General features: G+C 37.6%; 1 protein-coding gene across 1 annotated transcript in view; it reads right to left on the reverse strand.

The window, feature by feature from the left end:
* ANKRD42 (ankyrin repeat domain 42) overlaps positions 1-20,729 on the reverse strand; it is a gene marked incomplete at its 5' end in the record, with an annotated part of 83,708 nt that overhangs the window by 32,205 nt on the left and 30,774 nt on the right. The window contains 4 exons of the mRNA XM_032295679.1: positions 2,236-2,361; positions 9,369-9,569; positions 19,008-19,143; positions 20,346-20,465. Of these exons, the coding sequence (XP_032151570.1) occupies positions 2,236-2,361; positions 9,369-9,569; positions 19,008-19,143; positions 20,346-20,465 (583 nt within the window). The remainder of the gene's footprint in view (positions 1-2,235; positions 2,362-9,368; positions 9,570-19,007; positions 19,144-20,345; positions 20,466-20,729) is intronic.

Genomic DNA, 20,729 nt, shown 5'->3' on the forward strand with positions numbered 1-20,729 from the left:
CGTGGCTCATGCCTGTAATCCTAGCACTTTGGAAGGCCAAGGTGGGTGGATTACCTGAGGTCAGGAGTTCAAGAACAGTCTGGCCAACATGGTGAAACCTCATCTCTACTAAAAATACAAAAATTAGCCAGCGTGGTGGCAAGTGCCTGTGTCCCAGCTACTCGGGAGGCTGAGTCAGGAGAATCACTTGAACCTGGGAGGCAGAGGTTGCAGTGAACCGAGATGGCACCACTGCACTCCTGCATGAGTGACAGAGCAAGACTCCATCTCGGGTAAAAAAAAAAAATCTAATGACACATCTTAACAAGAAAACCAAGAGCAAACCAAACCCAAAATTAGTAAAAGAAACAATAAAGATCAGAGCAGAAATAAATGAAATTGAAGTGAAGAAAACAATACAAAAGATCAGTGAAACAAATAGCTGCATTTTTTTTTGAAAAGTTCAACAAAACTGACATTTATCCAGACTAAGAAAAAAAGGAGAGAAGATCCAAATAAACAAAATCAGAAATGAAAATGAGACATTACAACTGATACTGCAGAAATTCAATGGATCATTAGTGGATACTATGAGTAACTATATGCCAATAAATTAGAAAATCTAGAAGAAATAGATAAATTCCCAGTCACATACAACCTACCAAGATTGAACCAGAAAGAAACCCAAAACCTGAACAGATCAATAATGAGTAATGATATCAAAGCCATAATAAAAAGTCTCCCAGAAAAAAAAAAAAAAAAAAAAGCCGAGGACCTGATAGCATCACTGCTGAATTCTATCAAACATTTATAGAAGAACTAATACCAATCTTACTCAAACTATTTGGAAAAATAGAAGGGAAGGGAATACTTCCAAACCCATTCTACAAGGCCAGTATTACCCTGACTCTAAAACCAGACAAAGACACATCAAAAAATAAAACTATAAGCCAATATCTCTGATAAATATTGATGCAAAAATCATCAATAAAATACTAGCAAATCAAATTCAACAATACATTAGAAAGATCATTTCATCATGACCAAGCGAGATTTACCCCTGTGATGCACAGATTTCGACATATGCAAATCAATCAATGCTATACATATCAATAAAGGTAGAAACCATATGATCGTTTCAACTGATAATGAAAAAAACCTCTAACAAAATTCAACATTCTTTCTTAATAAAAACCCTCAACAAACTGGTATAGAAGGAAAATACCTCAACATAATAAAAGTCATATGTGACAGACCCACAGCTAGTATACTACTGAATATGAAAGCTCTGCCTTTAAGATCTGGAACACAAAGATGCCCACTTTCACCTCTATTATTCAACAGAGTACTGCAAGACCCAGCTAGAACAATCAGACAAGAGAAGGAAACAAATAGCATCCAAATTGGAATGTAAGAAGTCAAATTATCCTTGTTTACATATGACATAATCTTCTTTTTGGAAAACAGTAAGCTAAAAACCTAACCAATAGGAACATAATATATGATCTGTGGACAGCCAGAAGTTATTTGTGAAATAAAGTCCAATTCAAACACATGAATATATTAATAAGCCTACTATAATTTTACTCTAAGAGTTTAGTAAGAATCACCTGCCATCAGGCCAGGCATCATGGCTCACGCCTGTAATCCTGCACTTCGGGAGACCAAAGTGGGCAGATCACTTGAGGCCAGGAGTTCAAGGCCAGCCTGGCCAACAGTAAAACCCCATCTCTACTAAAAAGACCAAAAATTAGCCACGTTTGGTGGCACATGCCTGTAGTAATCCCAGCTAACTCAGGAGGCTGAGGTGGGAAGATGACTTGAGCCCAGGAGGTCTCCACCTGCACTCCAGCCTGGGTGACAGAACCAGACCCTGCCTCAAGATAAAAAAGAGAGAGAGAAAGAGAGATGATTTCTGTTTTAGTATGAATTAATAGGTCATTTTAAAAATGGTATTCTAAGAAATTTCTCTAGCAGTACATTTCACATCTTAACTAACATGATAATGTCACTATAGAAATTTTATTGGAATTACCCTTGAATAAGATAGTCATGAATATCTGGCATCATAAAATGAACATTACACTTGAATTGAAAATTAGGCATTCTGTATACCATACAAGGCAGACTATTATCTGCTAGAGCATCAGAAAAAAGCTTTATGTTTCATGTGTTTCTGCCTGATAATTACTTTAAAAGATTAATAACTCAGCAGCAATTGTATCAGAACTGAAAGCAGGAATCATAATAACTCACCTTTATGCATAGGAGTTGATCCATTATCAGCACGTTCATTAATATTGATTACTCCATCTTCTACTAATTTCTTAAGCATTCCCAAATCACCCTTAAAGGCAGCCACATGACCTGGAAATGCTAAAGCTATAAATAAAAAATTCAGCATTTCAGTAAACACAAGAGTTTATTCTTTTCCCTGTCTTAAGCCGTCACATATTTCAGGTTCCAATATTTTATCAAATATAAGGCTGTCGTAATGGAACAAGTTCAGTTGATGATAAGCAGTAAAAAGAGAGTTGTAAGAAAAAATTATTATTAATCATTCTACTCCTCCTCCCCTCAGGACTTCAAACATGCCAGAAGTATTGTACCAGAACTATTTTTAGCCATATTCTCTTTCTCTCTCATACCACTGCAAAACACAGAAGATGGTCATTTAAAACCCTTTGTATAAAGACATACTTGGAGGCCAGGCATGGTGGCTCACACCACTTTGGGAGGCTGAGGCAGGTGGATCACTTGAGGTCAGGAGTTGAAGACCAGCCTGGCCAATATGGTGAAACCCCATCTCTACAAAAAATACAAAAATTATCCAGGTGTTGTGGCTCATACCTGTTGTCACAGCTAGTCAGGAGGCTGAGGCAAGAGAACACTTGAACCTGGGAGGTGGAGGTTGCAGTTAGCCGAGATCGTGCCACTGCACTCCAGCCTGGGCAAAAGAGTGAGATTCCATCTCAAAAATAAATAACTAAATAAAGACACAATTAGTCTCACGGCCTGTAGTTGCACAGACCACTCCTTCCCTGCTTGCAAGAAAGCAAAGACAACAAAACAGACTAGAAGCAGATAAGAAGTGTATATGTGCACACACATATAGTCATCCCTTGGAATCCTTGGGGTTCCAGGACCCCAAAAGATACCAAAATCTATGGATGTCCAAGTCCCTTATATAAAATGGTACAATACTTGCATATAACCTATGCACATCCTCCCTTCCATATACTTTAAATAATCTCTAGGTTATTCATAATATCTGAGGCAATAGAAATGCTATGAAAATAGCTGTCATACTGTGTTGTTTGTTTTGTTTCAGAGACAGGGTCTCACTCTGTCACCCAAGTGTGGTCACAGCTCACTGTAACCTTGAACTCCTGTGTTCAAGCAATCCTCCCACCTCAGCCTCCCGGGTAGCTAGGGTTACAGGGATGCACCATGATGCTTGACTAATGTGTGTGTATACATACATATATATATATATACATACACATACACACACACACACACACACACACACACACACACACACACACACACATATATATATATATATGAGTTGGAGGTCTCACTATGTTTCCCAGGCTCGTCTCAAACTCCCGGCCTCAGGTGATCCTCCTGCCCCAGCCTCCTAGCAAAGCACTGGGATTATAGGCATGGAACACTGCATCCAGCTTGTATTGTTATTTATGTGCATTAATTTAATTGCTGTATTGTTATTTTTATTGGTTTCTCCTTCAAATATTTTCCATCTGTTGAATCTGCAGATGTGGAACTTGCAGATAAGGAGGACCAGCTGTACATATATACACATACATGCATACACAAACACACATACACACACACACAACACTGACGGTACCTAACCCAATCCCTAGCATATAGTTGATGCTTAATAAAATGTCTTTAATGCTAATAACTATATAAATTGAGTCTTTACCAAAAATGCCAGACACAGTAGTAAGCACTTGTAAGGAATGCATCATTTTGCCTTTTTTTTTTTTTAAGTAAGATCTTCTTGAATACTTGGATACCAAAGGATTGCATAATTTAACCGTCTTAACAAATATAAAATGTAGCTATTCTCATTTTTACATATGGAAAGAAAGAACCTAGAATAGCCAAAGAATATTTTTAAAAGAACAAAGTTGAAAGGACTTATACTACTTGATTTTAAGACTTATTATAAAGCTACAGTAATCAAGGCAGTGTAATAATGGCAAACAGACATACAGATCAGTAAGACAGAATACAACAAAGACCAGCAAGAGTAGAAATATATATATATATATTATATAAACACACGTACACACACACACACACACACACACACATACATACATACATACATACATACATATATATTTTTTTCTTTTGAGATGGAGTCTCACCCTGTCACCCAAGGGGGTGTGCAGCACGATTTCAGCTCACTGCAACCTCCACCTTCAGGGTTCAAGCAATTCTCCTGCCTCAGCCTCCTGAATAGCTGGGATTACAGGCACATGTCACCACATCTGGCTAATTTTTGTATTTTTAGTAGAGACTGGGTTTCACCATGTTGGTTAGGCTGGTCTCAAACTCCAGAGCTTGTGATCCCCCCACCTTGGCCTCTCAAAGTGCTGAGATTACAGGCGTGAGCCACCACACCCAGCTGTATCTAAGGCAACTGGTTTTTGACAAAGGTGCCAAGACATTTCAATCAGTAAAGGGGAATCTTTCCCAAAAATGATGCTGGAACAACTGGCCAAATGTAAAATAAAATAAACATAAAATTTAAATCAACACCTTATTTCATTCCATATACAAAACTTAACTTGATATAGATCAATGATTTAAATGTAAAAACTAGAACTATTAAATTTCCAGAAGAAACCATAGGAGAATATCTTGCTGATCTTGGAATAGGCAAATAATTCATAGATAGAACTAAAAATTCTAATCATAAAAAAAACAGTAAACTGTACTTTATCAAAATTTAAAACTTTTGCTCTTTGAAAGACATTAAGAAAAGAAAAAGGCAGGCTTGTGGCTCACACTTGCAATTCCAATGCTTCGAGAAGCCAACACGGGAAGACTGCTTGAGTCCAGGAGTTCGAGTTCAGCCTGGGCAACACAGTGAAACCCTGTCTCTACCAAAAAAAAACTTTAAAATATTAGCCAGGTGTCATGTGGTATGCCTGTAGACCTAGCTACTTGGGGGGCTTAGGCAGGAGGATCACTTGAGCTCAGGAGTTCCAGGTTACAGTGAGCTATGATTGTGCCACTGCACTCCAGCCTGTAAGACAGAGCAAGAATCTGTCTCTACGCTTAAACCCAGGAAGCAGAGGTCGTAGTGAGCCAAGATCATGTCATTGCACTCCAGCCTGCGAGACAAGAATGAAACTCTGTCTCAAAAAAAAAAAAGAAGAAAGCATCTGTCTCTAAAAACCAAAACAAAAAGACAAGCCTCTGAATAAGAGAAGATATTAGCAATACCTATAGATACTTGACAAAGAGCTTGTATCCAGAACATATAAGGAACTGTCAAAACTCAATAAGTAGTGAAACAACCCAATTTTTAAAAGAGCAACAAAATAGACACTTCATAAAAGAAGATATATGAATGGCCAATAAGCATATGATAAGATGTTCAACATCATTAACTATCAAAGAAATGAAAATTAAAACCACAAGATTAACACTACATATCCATTAGAATGGCTAAAACAGACTGATCACAAAGACATGGAGCAAATGGAATTTTCATATATTTCTGGTGAGAGATGTAAAACGATTCAACTACTTTGAAAAACAGTTTGACGTCTTCTTAAACATACACCGCTACTTTAAGTTCCACTCCTAGCTCTTTACCAAGATAAATGCAAATATATATCCACATCTATGTTCATAGCAGCTTTATTAGTACTAGCCCCAAACTGGAAACAATCCAAATGCTCACAACAGGTAAATGGATAAACAAAATATGGCATATCCACACAATGAAATACTACTCTGCCATAAAAAGCAATGAAGTACTAATACAGACAACATGGGTGAATCTCAAAATCACTCCTTTTACATATAAAATTCTATAAAATGCAAACTAATCTGTATTGACAAGAGCAGTGGTTAGAGCTACAGTAAAAGGAGGGATGAACTGCAAAGTGGTATAAAAAAATCTTTGGGGAAATGAAAATGTCTTGTATCTTGATTGTTGTCATGGATTCATGAGTGTACAGATATGTCAAAATGCATCAAATTGCACACTTAAAATTTATTCAGTTTATTATAAGTAAATTATACTTTAATAAATATGATTTTTTAAGGATACCATAACCAAAGTGGAAAATAACAAGCCCCATGTGAGAGGAAATATCTGTATCAGATGAAATCAATAAATTATTGGTATTAAGAATCTATAGAGAACTCAGACAAATTATTTAGGAAAGGATAAAGAACACAATTTTTAAAGGGGGAGAAAACATAGGCAATAAGTAGAAAACTAGAAGAGTCAATTAATTTATGAAAAGGTGTTCAACCTCATTAGTAATCAAGAACATGCAAATCAAACCACAAATTACACTTTTTCATATCCAACCAACTGGTAAAAGTTTTACAGTCTAACAATACTGAACACTGTGTTTCTCTGAGTTCTCACCCGACAGTGCTGATGAGACCGTAAACTCCTACAACCACTTTGATGAAGTATGTAGCAGTATCTTTTATGTTGAGGGTGGGTAAAACCTAGAGTTTTCTAACTATTTACAAAGCATTTAGAAATTAAGCTGATTATCTAGTAAGCTACTATGTAAAAGAAAAAGAAAACAAATAAAAATAATAAAATTAAATTTTAAAGTTTTTAAAAAGAAATAAAGCTGAGCTCTTAAACTCTGAGTCTTCAGAGAAGATAAGCAAGACTTTGAGAGGCCTCATCCAATGTTGACAGTGTGTCATACAATACTACCATTTTCTATGTAGGCTATGTGTGGAAAAGGTAGGGAAGCACTTCTCTAAAGAAATCTTTTTATTTATTTATTTTTTTTGAGACAGGCTAGGCTGGTGTGCAGTGGTACAATCATAGCTCACTACAGCCTCAAAGTCCTGGGCTCATGCAATCCTCCCACCTCAGCCTCCCAAGTAGCTGGGACCACAGGTGTTTCTCTCCATGCCCTGCTAATTATTTTTAATTTTTGTAGAGACAGAGTCTCCCTTCTCCCTATGTTGCCTAGGGTGGTCTTGAATTTCTGGGCTCAAGCAATCCTTCTACCTCAGCCTTCCAAAGTGCTGGGATTATAGGCATGAGCCACCATGCCTCCGTTCTAAAGAAATTATTGTACATGTACATAAAGAAATACGTACAAGAATAGCCATTACCATACTGATTGTAATAGTGAAAAGTTGTAAGGAACCTAAATGTCAAACGGAGAATAGATAAATAATGACTTTCACAGAATGGAATCTAATGAATATATAAAATAATAAACTGGGATACCATTATTAATTAACAATTTCAAGAACATATTATTTTGTGAAAAAAGCAAGTTAAAGAAGGATATTGTTTCCTATGATCTGTGTTAACAAAATAAAAAGAAAAAAAACAGGATAGTATTTTTTATGCCATTTTTATAGTTTCAAAAGGAGTGTCAAAGACTACCAATTGTCCACCAAAACCCCTTTCCTTCAACAGTAATAGAGCTGCAGCTGGGAGAAGGCTTCCCAGCTAGGTAATGAACTATGCATCCTTCCTTGCAGCCTATTTATGGCCATGAGTAAACTCTTGCCAACGGAATGTCAGCAACCCTGGTAAGTGTAACTTCCATCTTGGAAATACCTGTTTTTAGGCTGATACGCTTGTTCCCTCCCAACCCTCTGCTGGATTAGCAACAACTATAAGGAACCTGGAAGATAGTAGCAGGTGCCTGAATGGCTACATGAAACCATTAGTTAGATTTACCCTCTAACTAAGCCTGACATATATAAGAAATAAACTTCTATATCATTTAAGCCATTGAACTTTGGGATTTCTTTATTACAGCAGTTTAGCCTCCTAACAAATGCACAAAACAATACACATATTTGTATGAATATATGTAACCAAATTATAAAACCACAGAATGGAATGAAAAATCTAAAGTAATAGTTTAGTTTTGGGGAGAAAGAAAAGGTAATGATATTAGGGAGACAGATCCAAAAGGCTTCAACCCCGGCCCCGGCTCTTTTTTTTTTTTTTTTTAGAGAGAGTTTTGCTCTTGTTGCCCAGGCTGGAGTGCAACAGCATGATCTTGGCTCACCAAAACCATCGCCTCCCAAGTTCAAGTGATTCTCCTGCCCAGCCTCCTGAGTAGCTGGGATAACAGGCATGCGCCACCATGCCTGGCTAATTTTGTATTTTTAGTAGAAATGGGGTTTCTCCATGTTGGTTAGGCTGGTCTTGAACTCCCAACCTCAGGTGATATGCCCACCTCGGCCTCCCAGAGTGCTAGGATTACAGCGTGAGCCACCCTGTCCAGTCTCTATATTTTATTATTAAATTTAGTGATTCACTGCTCATTATGTTAATCTCTTTTTTTTTTTTTTTTTTTTTGGAGACAAGGTCTCATTCTGTCACCCAGGCTGGAGTACAGAGGTACAATCATGGCTTTCCGTAGCCTTGACTTCCTGAGCTCAATCCATCCTCCCACCTAAGCCTCCCAAGTAGCTGGAATTATAGGCATGCCTCCACATCCAGCTAATTTTTGTATTTTTGGTAGAGATAGGGTTTTACTCTATTGCCCAGGTTGGTCTCAAACTTCTGAGCTCAAGCAATCCACTCACCTCAGACTCTCAAGGTGCCAGGATTATAGGCATGAGTCACTGTATCTGACCTCTACATATTTTTGTCTAAAATATTTCATAATAAAGAATCTGGATGAATGTATAAGGAATGATATGTAATAAATTTAATATGTTATATATTAAACATATTTTTACGTATGAAATATATAACATTTGCGTTACATCTTCTTTTCCTATTTCATTGATTCTACTCATTATATTATCTTTTTTTTTTTTTTTGAGACGGAGTTTCGCTCTTGTTGCCAGGCTGGAGTGCAATGGTGCGATCTCGGCTCACCACAACCTCCGCCTCCTGGGTTCAGGCAATTCTCCTGCCTCAGCCTCCTGAGTAGCTGGGATTACAGGCATGCGCCACCATGCCCAGCTGATTTTTTGTATTTTTAGTAGAGACGGGGTTTCACCATGTTGACCAGGATGGTCTCGATCTCTTGACCTCGTGATCCACCCGCCTCGGCCTCCCAAAGTGCTGGGATTACAGGCTTGAGCCACCGCGCCCGGCCCTCATTATATTATCATCATCATCATCACATTATATGCTAGAACATATCAACTTAATTACTTACTTTCTTGATCTTCCAAAGCGTTTCCTTCATACTCAGCCCCCTGGATAAACTGTATGATGTTCTGCTTGAAGAACCTCTGGGCCAAATCCAGTACATTTTCTCCATTATCATTGAAGGCTTTTAAAACTTGTGTCGCACCGCTCATCCTACTGAATAGGAATTTGAAACAGTGAAGGTGGCCTTCCATGGCTGCTAAGTGAACTAGAGGTAAAAAAAATTTTTTTATTTAATTTTTTAAAAATTTTTATGTATGTATTTATTTATTTAGATAAGATCTTGCTCTGTCACCTATGCTGGAGTGCAGTAGCACAATCATAATTCACTATACCCTCCAACTCCTGGGCTCAAGGGAATCCCCCTACTTCATCCTCCCAAGTAGCTGGAATTATAGGCAGCAGCCACCATGCCTGGCAGAATTTAATTTTTAAATTGAAACTAAAATAACTTGAAAAAAGAAATAATACATTAGCTCTATTCCTTATAGGGAGAAGACTATCCCTTTCCCAAATGACAGGAACACAGAAAAGAGACCTTTTACCCAGCCTGCATTTCTTTACACAGTCAGCCTTCTAGTCACTTCAAAGCAGTGAGTAAACAGCTGAATAGTTATACTTACCATGAGTCTAGAGAGACCAGATGAGGGCCACCGAAAAGCAGCCCCAGAAAGTTATCTTAGAAAGTGAAATCCCAATTATGCAGTTTATAATTACATAATAAAATGCTTATTATGTAAGTAAAATAAATAAAATTTAATATTCTAGAAAAAAGTGGAAGAAATAAACCAATAGTCATTATGCAAATAAGAATATTATAATATTTTTATCACTATGCATTTGTCACTTTTCTATAATTTATTCTTTTTATTACAAACAAGAAGAATGGATTGAAATGCAGGCTAGGTGTACACACTGACTTCACCATTTACAGCCTAAATCTCAGAAAATAATAGAAAAGATATTTTTTAAAGTTATAAAAAACTAAAGAAACAAACAGGAATGCCATAGACAGAAAAGATATTTTAAAGAATTGCTGAAAGAAAGCATATTGGATCAGACTCAGGGACAGCCATAACCTAAAACTTTATGGAAAAGAAAAACAAAAAAAGGAATGAATCTGGAGTTGTTACAAGCATAGAGGCAATAATTACAAAGATCAAGACAGGCTTTATACCTGTTAAGAAGTGACCACTTGGGAAATAAGTCCAATTCACATACCTTGACTATGGAGAAGCAGGGTAATGCCCAAGTGGCCAGTATAATTCAGGTGAAACAAGAAATCCCAGATAAGAAGTCCAGAAGATAAGTTGCTGGCACATATCAATCTATTCTCCCTCAGCTGCCCCTCACACTAAACACTGCCCCACTAAAACTTCAGATTCCTCTAACTGCTTACTCATCATTTACACTTCAAAACATACACAGAACCTGATTAATTCTCACTATCTTTGCTGCCGCTATACTGGTCAACCCAAATAGTAGCCTGATTTATTGCATCAGGCTTCCAACTGCTCTCCCTATTTCTTGCCCATGCCACTGCCACACTCTCAACTGCAGTCTGGTATAAACATAACAGTCAAATGATCCCTTTATTTTTGTTTGTCTTGAGACAGGATCTTGCTCTGCTGCACAGGCTGGAGTGTAGTGGTGCAATCTCAGCTCACTGAAACCTCCACCTCCCAGGTTCAAAGAGATTCTGATGCATCAGCCTCCAAGTAGCTGGGATTACAGGCATGTGCCACCATGCCCAGCAATTTTTTGTATTTTTAGTAGAGACGGAGTTTCACCATGTTGGCCAGGCTAGTATCAAACTCCTGGCCTCAAGCACTGCACCCACCTTGGCCTCCCAAAGTGCTGGAACTACAAGCATCAGTCACTGCACCCAGTCCAAAATGATCCCTTTAAACATAGGTCAGATCATGTCACTCCTGTGATCAAAACCCTCCAATAAAGTTGGGCATGGTGGCACAATTCTATAGTCCTAGGTATTCAGGAGGCTGAGGCAGAAGGTTTGCTTAAGCCCCAGAGTTCAAGTCCAGACTGGGCAACACAATGAGAAAGACAGGAAAGAAGGAAAGAAAAAACAAACAAACCTTCTAATGGCTCCTCTTACTTCTCCAACCTTATCATCTAATATTCACCCCCTCACTTCTGTTGGAACTATACTGACATGCTATTACTCAAACACACCATGCACATCCCTGCCTCAGGAGCTTTACGCTTGCTGTTACCTCTACCTGAAATGTTCTTCCTCCAGGATATCCACAAAATCTGCTTCCTCAACTCCTTCAGGTGTTTACCCAATTGTCACTTCCTCAGTGAAGGCTTTCTTAACAACTTATTTTAAATTTCATCCCCTCTAATACTATCTACTCTCCTTTCTTACTTTATATTTAGCTAAACACATATCCTTATGTAATATATATTTTGCTCATTCATTTAGACGATTTTCTGTCTCTCCCCTCACCACATGTAGGCAGACTTTGTCTTTTATTTGCTGTAATATCCCCAGCTCTCTAAAGAAGAACTGACACATAGTATGTGCTCAATAAATGTATGTCAAATTAATAAAAAAATTTTGAGAGGGTTTCTACTTCCAAAATGGCCCATAGAAGCAAGCTAGTTTCACTCTCTAGTTTCACAGAAAACAAAAACAAATATACAATACTGAGATTATCACTAGCAATAGCCCAGAACTCAAATATGAGGATGAAACAGTTTCTGGGGCCACAGTCAAGTGAAAAAACTGAGCAGTCAGTAAGAGAATCGGACTTCCATATCCCAGACATGCCTCCCCCAATTCTGCCCAGCACCAAGCTCATAAAAATTTTCCCCAACTCACAGTTTCTATACTAGAAAAAGTGAAATCAAAGTAGACAAGAAGCTTCCCCCTATCATCTTAGGCTCCCTGGCAGAAGACCTCTCCCTGCCTCCAGCCACAGGGAGTACTGGGTGTGCCTGAAGACAAATATATCTCTGAGGACAGCCAGAGACAAAGAAGAGAGGTAGGACTACCATCCTCAGTCCTGGAAACTCTGCTCTGTAACTAAGCGAAACGAGATACCAAATCAGAGTGGCATTACCATACTAAGGTTCTTTCCACAGTTCCCCTGGGCACAAACTGCTAGCAAGCCTTTCCACATTGCTGAGCTATCCCTTTTGGGACCTCACCAATTTGGAATGGACTGCACTCCAATGGTTTGTTTACTACAGCCAAGGCAAACCTGAGCCTAAGGTGCCATTTAGCGCCAAAAAGGAGGCAGAGACCTACCTGGAAAAAAAAAAAATCAACATGAAAATTACAAAGAATCTCTAAACAAACCTATCCCATAAAAACCAAAGCAAGTCAGACAAAGAAGACTGGAAAAACTAATCCCTCAATGCAAAGACATAGATGTGCATCCATTAGAAATAATAACAGAGAACATAACCTAACCGAAAAGACAAACCAATAAACCACTGACTGACTCTAATAAGATGTCAATATGTGAGCTCTCAAAGAATTCAAAATAGCAGTTTTAAGGAAACTTAGTGATCTCCAAGAAAACATAGAAAAGCAATTCAGAAACTGATCCCAAAAATGTAACAAAAAGATTTTAAATAATTTTTAAAATCAAACAGAAATCTTAAAATTGAGAAACATTTGCTGAACTAACAAATTCATTAGAGGGTCTCAACAACAGAATGGGTCAAGCAGAGGAAAGAATCAGTGAGCTCAAAAATAGGCTATTCGAAAATACCTAATTAGATGAGAAAAAAAATGGAAAGAAATGACAATCACCTACAAGAAATAGAAAATTATCTCAAAAAAAAAAAAATCTAAAAATTACTGGTGTTCAAGAGAAAATGAGGAAGAACAAGTGGTAGAAAAGTTATCCAAAGAAATAATAACAGAAAACTTGTCAAAACGTTAGATAAATATCCAGAAATAGTAAGGTCTTAGAACACCAAAATATTCAACCCCAGTAAGACTACCCAAGGCATATAATAATCAAACTCTCAAACGTCAATGACAATCGGAGGATCCTAAAAGCAGCAACAATAAAGAAACAAACAACATACATACAACAAAAACATACAAAGGAGCTCCAATTTATCTGGCAACAAACTTCTCAAGAAAAACCACATAGGACAGGAAGGAACAGAACATTTTCAAAGTGCTAAAAGGACAAAAAAACAAAAACAAAAACAAAACCCTGCCATCTAATAATCGGCAAAGTTCCTTCAACTATAAAGAAAACAGAAAGCCTCTCCCACACAAACAAAAACTGAGAGAATTCACAATTACCAGAACCATCTTACAAGAAATGCTAACGGGAGTTCTTCAATCAGGAAGGAGAAACACTAATGTGAAAATAAAAAACATTTGAAGGTATAAAAACCACCGGTTAAATTAAGAACATGGACAACCCTAGAAGACTCCAATAATGTAGCAGTGTTGTGTGATAACTAATATGAAGACTAAAAGACAAATCTAACAAAAATAATAGCTATCACAACCTGTTAAGAGACAGGCAATACAAAAATACATAAATTGGTGGGGTGCAATGGCTCACGCCTGTAATCCCAACACTTTGGGTGGCCGAGGCGGGTGGATCATTTGAGGTCAGGAATTAGAGACCAGCCTGGCCAACATGGGGAAACCCCATCACTATGAAAATTACAAAAATTAGCTGGGCATGGTGGTGGGCACCTGTAATCCCAGCTACTTGAGAGGCCGAGGCAGGAGAATCTCTTAAATCCAGTAGGTGAAGGTTGCAGTGAGCCAAGATTGTACCACTGCACTCCAGTCTGGGTAACGGAGTGAGACTCTGTCTCAAAACAACAAACAAAAATCCAAAACTATGTAAATAGAGACAACAAAAAGGCAAAATGTGCGAGAAAGAGTTAACATATAGGGCATTTTGTTTTGTCTTTTCCTTGTTTCTATTCCTTTCTTTGTGACCTAAGGTAAGCTGTCATCTCTTTAAAATAATTTGTTATATCCATAAGATGTAAGATTCATGGTAACTGCAATGCAATAACCTATATTTACTAAAAAGCAAAAATTAAAACATACTACCACAGAAAATCACTTAACCACAAAGAAAGACAGAAAGGAACATAGAAGTTACAAAACAACCAGAAAACAAGCAACAAAATGGCAGTTGTGAGTCTTTACCTACCAATAACAACACTGAATGTACATGGACTTAACTCTCCAATTAAAAGGCACGGATTATAAAGAAACATGGCCCCACATACACTGCCTATAAAAAAAATCACTTCAACTATAAAGACACATAGACTGAAAGCATAGGAATGGGAAAGATATTCCATGCAACTAGAAGCCAAAAAAGAACAAGAGTAGCTATATTTATATTAAATAAACTATAAGTCAATTCCACTACTGGGTATATATCCACAAGAAAAAAAATCAATATATCAAAGAGATAGCTGCAATCTCATGTTTGCTAATACACTATTCACAATAGCTAAAATACGGAATCAATCTAAGTACACATCAATGATGAATGTATAAAGAAAATGTAATGTATATTCACAATGGAATATCATTCGGACAAAAATGAATGAAATCCTGTCACTGTTACAAGATGGATGGATTTAGAGGTCATTATGTTAAGTAAAATAAGTCAAGCACAGAAAGACAAATACTGTGTTTGCCAGATCAGTAGGGTGATTACAGTTAACCATAAGCTGTTGTGTATTTCAAAATAACTAGAAAAAAATAATTTAAATGTTCCTAGCATAAATATTTAAGGTGATGGTTACCCCAATTCCCTTGATTTGATCTTCATACATTACATGAATGCATCAAATTATCACAGGTACACCAAAAATATGTATATTTATCAATAAAAAACAATTTTATGAGAGCAATTTCAACACAAGCAGTCTAGACCTGAGGCCACATTCTTTATTAACATCCATATTATTATAAATACTCTACCTGGTTACAAATAAAACAATTATACATGTTTAAAGAAACAATTGGATTTTTTAATGACCAGACAACAAGAGACTAACAAAAGTGATCAAGTATATTTGATAACAGACAATACAAAAATAAAACTGACCCCTACCTTGTATTACACACAGAAAAGTCTGTTCTAGGAAGATTGGGAATATAAATGTGAAAGTAAGATAATAAAATTTCTGCCGGGCGCGGTGGCTCACACCTGTAATCCCAGCACTTTGGGAGGCTGAGGCGGGCAGATGATGAGGTCAAGAGATCGAGACCATCCTGGCCAACATGGTGAAACCCCAACTCTACCAAAAAAAATACAATAATTAGCTGGGCATGGTGGTGCACGCCTGTAGTCCCAGCTACTTGGGAGGCTGAGACAGGAGAATTGCTTGAACCCAGGAGGCGGAGGTTGCAGTGAGCCAAGATCGCGCCACTATACTCCAGCCTGGCGCCTGGCGACAGAGAAAGACTCTGTCTCAAAAAAAAAAAAAAAGATAAAATTTCTAAAAGATAACATAAAGGAATGTCTACATGACCAAAGAGTAAGGAAAGACTTATTTGGACAGGATACAGAAAGCACTAACAACAAAGGAAGAGATTATTAAAATGAACTACATTAAAATTAAAACCTCTGGCCAGGTGTGGTGGCTCACGCCTATAATCCCAGCACTTTGGTAGACTGAGGTGGGTAGATCACTAAGTCAGGAGTTCAAGACCAGCCTGGCCAATATGGTGAAACCCTGTTGCTACTAAAAATACAAAAATTAGACAGGTGTGGTGGCACAAGCCTGTAAATCCAGCTACTCAGGACCCAGAAGGCAGAGGTGGCAGTGAGCCAGGATTGTGCCACTGCACTCCAGCCTGGGCAACACAGCAAGATTCCATCTCAAAAAAAAAAAAAAAATTAAAACCTCTATTTATCAAAAGATACCAAAGAATGAAATAGCAAGCCATAGAGTAGAAAGACTAGAAAGGTATTTGCATGAAAAGATACTGGTAATAAACATAACTGACAAAGGGCTTGTATCTAGAATACATAAAGAACTATAATTCAGTAAGAAAAAGACATACTCCAACAGCTAATAGGCAAAAGATCTGAACAGGTACTTCACAAAAGAAAATAACCAAATAGCCATTAAACCTATGAAATGATGTTCGACATCTTTAGTCATCAGGAAAAATGTAAATCTGAAACTGCAATGAGATACATCATTGGAATGACTAAAACTAATTAAAAAACTAGTAATACCATATGTTAATGAAAAAATGGAGCAACTGAAAGCAATCTGAAAAAGTGAAAGAAGCCAAACACAAAAGAATATTTTGTTTTTGGAGACAGAGTCGTTCTCTGTTGCCCAGGCTGGACTGTAATGATCCAATCTCAACTCACTGCAACTCCTACCTCCCAGATTCAAGAGATTCTCCTACCTCATCCTCCCAAGTATCTGGGATTACAGGCATGTGTGACCACGCCCAGCCAATTTTTGTATTTTTAGTAGAGATGAGGTTTCACCATGTTGGCCAGGCTGGTCTCAAACTCCTGACCTCAAGTGATCCACTCACCTCAGCCTCCCAAAGTGCTGGGATTACTGGTGTGAGCCACCACACCCATGTATTATTTTATTCCATAGAGTTCAAAAAGTGAAAAACTAATTTATATGTTAGTAGTTAGCAATTAACTTTGGAGGATAAAAGTAACTGAAAAGGAGATATAAGGGAGACTTTTGGGTGATAGTAATATTCTACTCCTCATCTAAATGATGGTTACAGAAATGTGTTCAACTGTGAACATTCAATGAGCTGTACATTTGAGTCAGGCACTTTCCTGATTCAAATTGAATACATGCTGTACCTCAATTTAAATTTTACATTTTGAAAAAACACAGAATACAAAGTAAAAAGAATGAGAACAAAATAAAGTCATTTTCAGATACACAAAAATTAACAGTTCATACCAAAAGACTTCACTAAATGAACACTGAAAGATGAAAAAAGAAAAATGATCCTAGACCATAGTGTAAAGGTATAGAAAGATGAGGCCATGCAGGTAGGTAGGAGCCAAAGTATGTATGTCCGACATGCTAAGCCAAAGAATCAGAGGCTCTACAGGGATCCAGGGAGGTTCTAAATAGCAAAGTGATTTGATCAGGCATGTTCATATTATTCTGCCCTTCTCCTTTGTGTGTTTGCTTCTTTAAGTTAACATTCAAGTATCATTTTCACTCTGATCTCACTGTGATCTATCCTTTTGAATTTCTAAACCACTTCTTCAAGTAGATAGAGGGTTAGAGACTAGGTCTCCACTGGCTACTTTACTGTAGATTAGACAACTGAAGTAGCAAATTAACTCAAATTAACTAGTATCCTCCATTGATACAGTACTGTTTTAAAAAGTTGGGCCAGGGACAGTGTTTCCCAGTAATCCCAGCACTTTGGGAAGCCAAGGCAGGCAGATCTCTTGAGGCCACAAGTTCGAGAACAGGCTAGCCAACATGGTGAAATGTAAAATATTTGATCTCTACTAAAAATATAAAAATCAGCCAGGCATGGCAGCAGGTGCCTAAAACCCATCTACTCAGGAGGCTGAGGCAGGCAGAAGAATCACTTGAACCCGGCCAAGCGCAGTGGTTCACGCCTATAATCCCAGCACTTTGGGAGGCCTACGTGGGTGGATCATGAGGTCAAGAGATCGAGACCATCCTGGCCAACATAGTGAAACCCCACCTCTATAAAAAATACAAAAATTAGCCAGGCGTGATGGCACAAGCCTGTGGCCCTAGCTACTTGGGAGACTGAGGCGGAAGAATCACCTAAACCCAGGTTACGGAGGTTGCAGTGAGCCAAGATTGCACCACTGCACTCTAGCCTGGTGACAGAACAAGACTCCATCAAAAAAAAAAAAAAAAGAATCACTTCAGCCTGGGAGGTGGAGGTTGCAGTGAGCTGAGAGCACACGACTGCACTCCAGCCTAGGCAACAGAGCAAGACCCTGTCTCAAAAAAATAAAAAATTTAAAAATAAATAAGTTGTTTATAGGGCAAAAAGAGGTGAAGTTAAAAAATAAAAACAATAGACAGCAGATGAAGGAAAGAGCTGGTGGGAAAAGCAAATCTATGTTTAATTTTACTAATTTCTCTTTTGCTGATATGTTTCCAGAAAAAAAATCAATCACATGAAAGTTACATAAGATGGGTGTGATATAAGATTTTTAAAATGTTCATATTAACATATATACTACTTTGTTTTGTGAGGGACTAATAAAATAATTGGTTTCAATGTCTTTTTTTTTTTTAAGAGATGGGGTCTTACTCTGTTGCCACTGAAGGCTCACTGAAGTCCAGTTGTGTAATCACAGATCATCGTAGCCTCAAATCCCTGGGCTCAAGTGACCCTCCCCACTTAGCCTTTCAAGAAGTTGGACTATAGGCACACACCACAACACACAGCTTTTTTCTTTCTTTTACTTTTTTTTTTCTTATAGAGAGTTTCACTATGTTGCCCAGGCTGGTCTCAAACTCCTGGCCTCAAGGGATCCTCCTGCCTCAGCCTCTCAAAGTGCTGAGATTACAGATATAAGCCACCACGCCAGCCAACAGTTTAAATTTCTTAAACAAGATCAACCATTTAAAAGTTTACATCAGTGAAAAACTAAAACATTAGCTTTATTTAAAATACCTGGAAGGTTTCCATTGTGGTCCACATCTTCTGTGCTACAACCCCATTTAACAAGAAGTTGCAAGCAGCCAAGCCGCCCATGAAAAGCTGCATAATGTACAGGTCTCCATTCTCTCTTATCGGTCACACTGGGGTCCTAGAAATAACATTCACAAGGACTCAGTTTTTTCTCCATTTTATTGGAAAAACACTAAGCCTATCAGCTTAATTCTGTAAATAAGAATTGGAGGCTGTTTTTAATACAAGATGGCAAACATATTAATATAACAATATAATAGAAAAATGTACTGCAACCACTAATTTGAATATATGAGCTAATAAAATACTTGGGAAATTGTATAAAACAGGCTTTTCAAAAGAACAAGTCACATAAAATAGTTTTTAAAAAGGAACTTGTCATCTAACCAGTCACGGATTCCTGACCAATAAAATGAAAGGGATAAACTGAAGTATCAAATAGTATCATTGATAATATAAACAGAGTTAACAAAAATTTTTAATAAGTTTTCACTCTTTCTCAAACTATAGAAACACCAACTCTCACCACAATGTCTTCAATATTTGGAGTTCTCTTCTTCTAAGTTATTTTTTACAACCACTACATAATAAATATTGCAATAAACAAAATTTCTGAAGAAATAAATCACTTTCTAAATCAGTATATGAGTTACAAAACAAACACATAGGTAGACACACAAAAATTCATAAAGATTTACAATCACCAGGCCGGGCGCGGTGGCTCAAGCCTGTAATCCCAGCACTTTGGGAGGCCGAGGCGGGTGGATCACGAGGTCAAGAGATCGAGACCATCCTGGTCAACATGGTGAAACCCCGCCTCTACTAAAAATACAAAAAAAAAATTAGCTGGGCATGGTGGCACGTGCCTGTAGTCCTGGCTACTCGGGAGGCTGAGACAGGAGAATTGCCTGAACCCAGGAGGCGGAGGTTGCGGTGAGCCGAGATCACGCCATTGCACTCCAGCCTGGGTAACAAGAGCGAAACTCCGTCTCAAAAAAAAAAAAAAAAAAAAGATTTACAATCACCTGGTTAAGATTTGTTTGAAGCTTCGTAATCTAACCAGTTAAACTCTGAATTGGCATGAAGAACCCAAAACCTCTAAAGTACTTTGTAATACAAATTGGTTTTCGAGGGGGGATGAGAAGATTTGTCTGAATTATTGCTTCTATGTTTAAAGATAGAAAAGCTAGAGTGAAAAATTAAATTAGTTTCCCAAAGTCACATAAGAGATTTAAAAAGTCAGGAACAGATAACTAGACTACCAAATGCTATTCCATCTATATGATCATACATTAGCACATGTTAACAGGAATCACTCACCACTCCACTTCGGAGCATTATTTGTAGTGTGAAAGAATGTCCATGACTTGCAGCAAGATGTAAAGGAGTGCATCCCCGGTCATCCTGGGCTGTCAGATTTGCTCCATTTATTAGAAGAGCCTAAAAATAGGGAAATAGGAATGACTTTACATGAGTATAGATGTTACACCATAAATGTGGATGCAGATTATACAAAGGCAAGAAATTTATTAATCTATAGCTAAGTTATTATGTATGCTCTTACATATGTGCCACAGGCAAACCATAAGAAATTCTTAGCTAATGCTAAGAAAATGTTTGAGGTCTTTTTTAACATTGCCTAGATGACATTTACAATATTGATTTTCCATTTTGACTTTAGCACGTACATATAATTTATAAGAC

Source organism: Sapajus apella, unplaced genomic scaffold, assembly GCF_009761245.1.
Source record: "Sapajus apella isolate SASKATOON/1434 unplaced genomic scaffold, GSC_monkey_1.0 scaffold34, whole genome shotgun sequence".
Taxonomy (NCBI): Eukaryota; Metazoa; Chordata; class Mammalia; order Primates; family Cebidae; genus Sapajus; species Sapajus apella.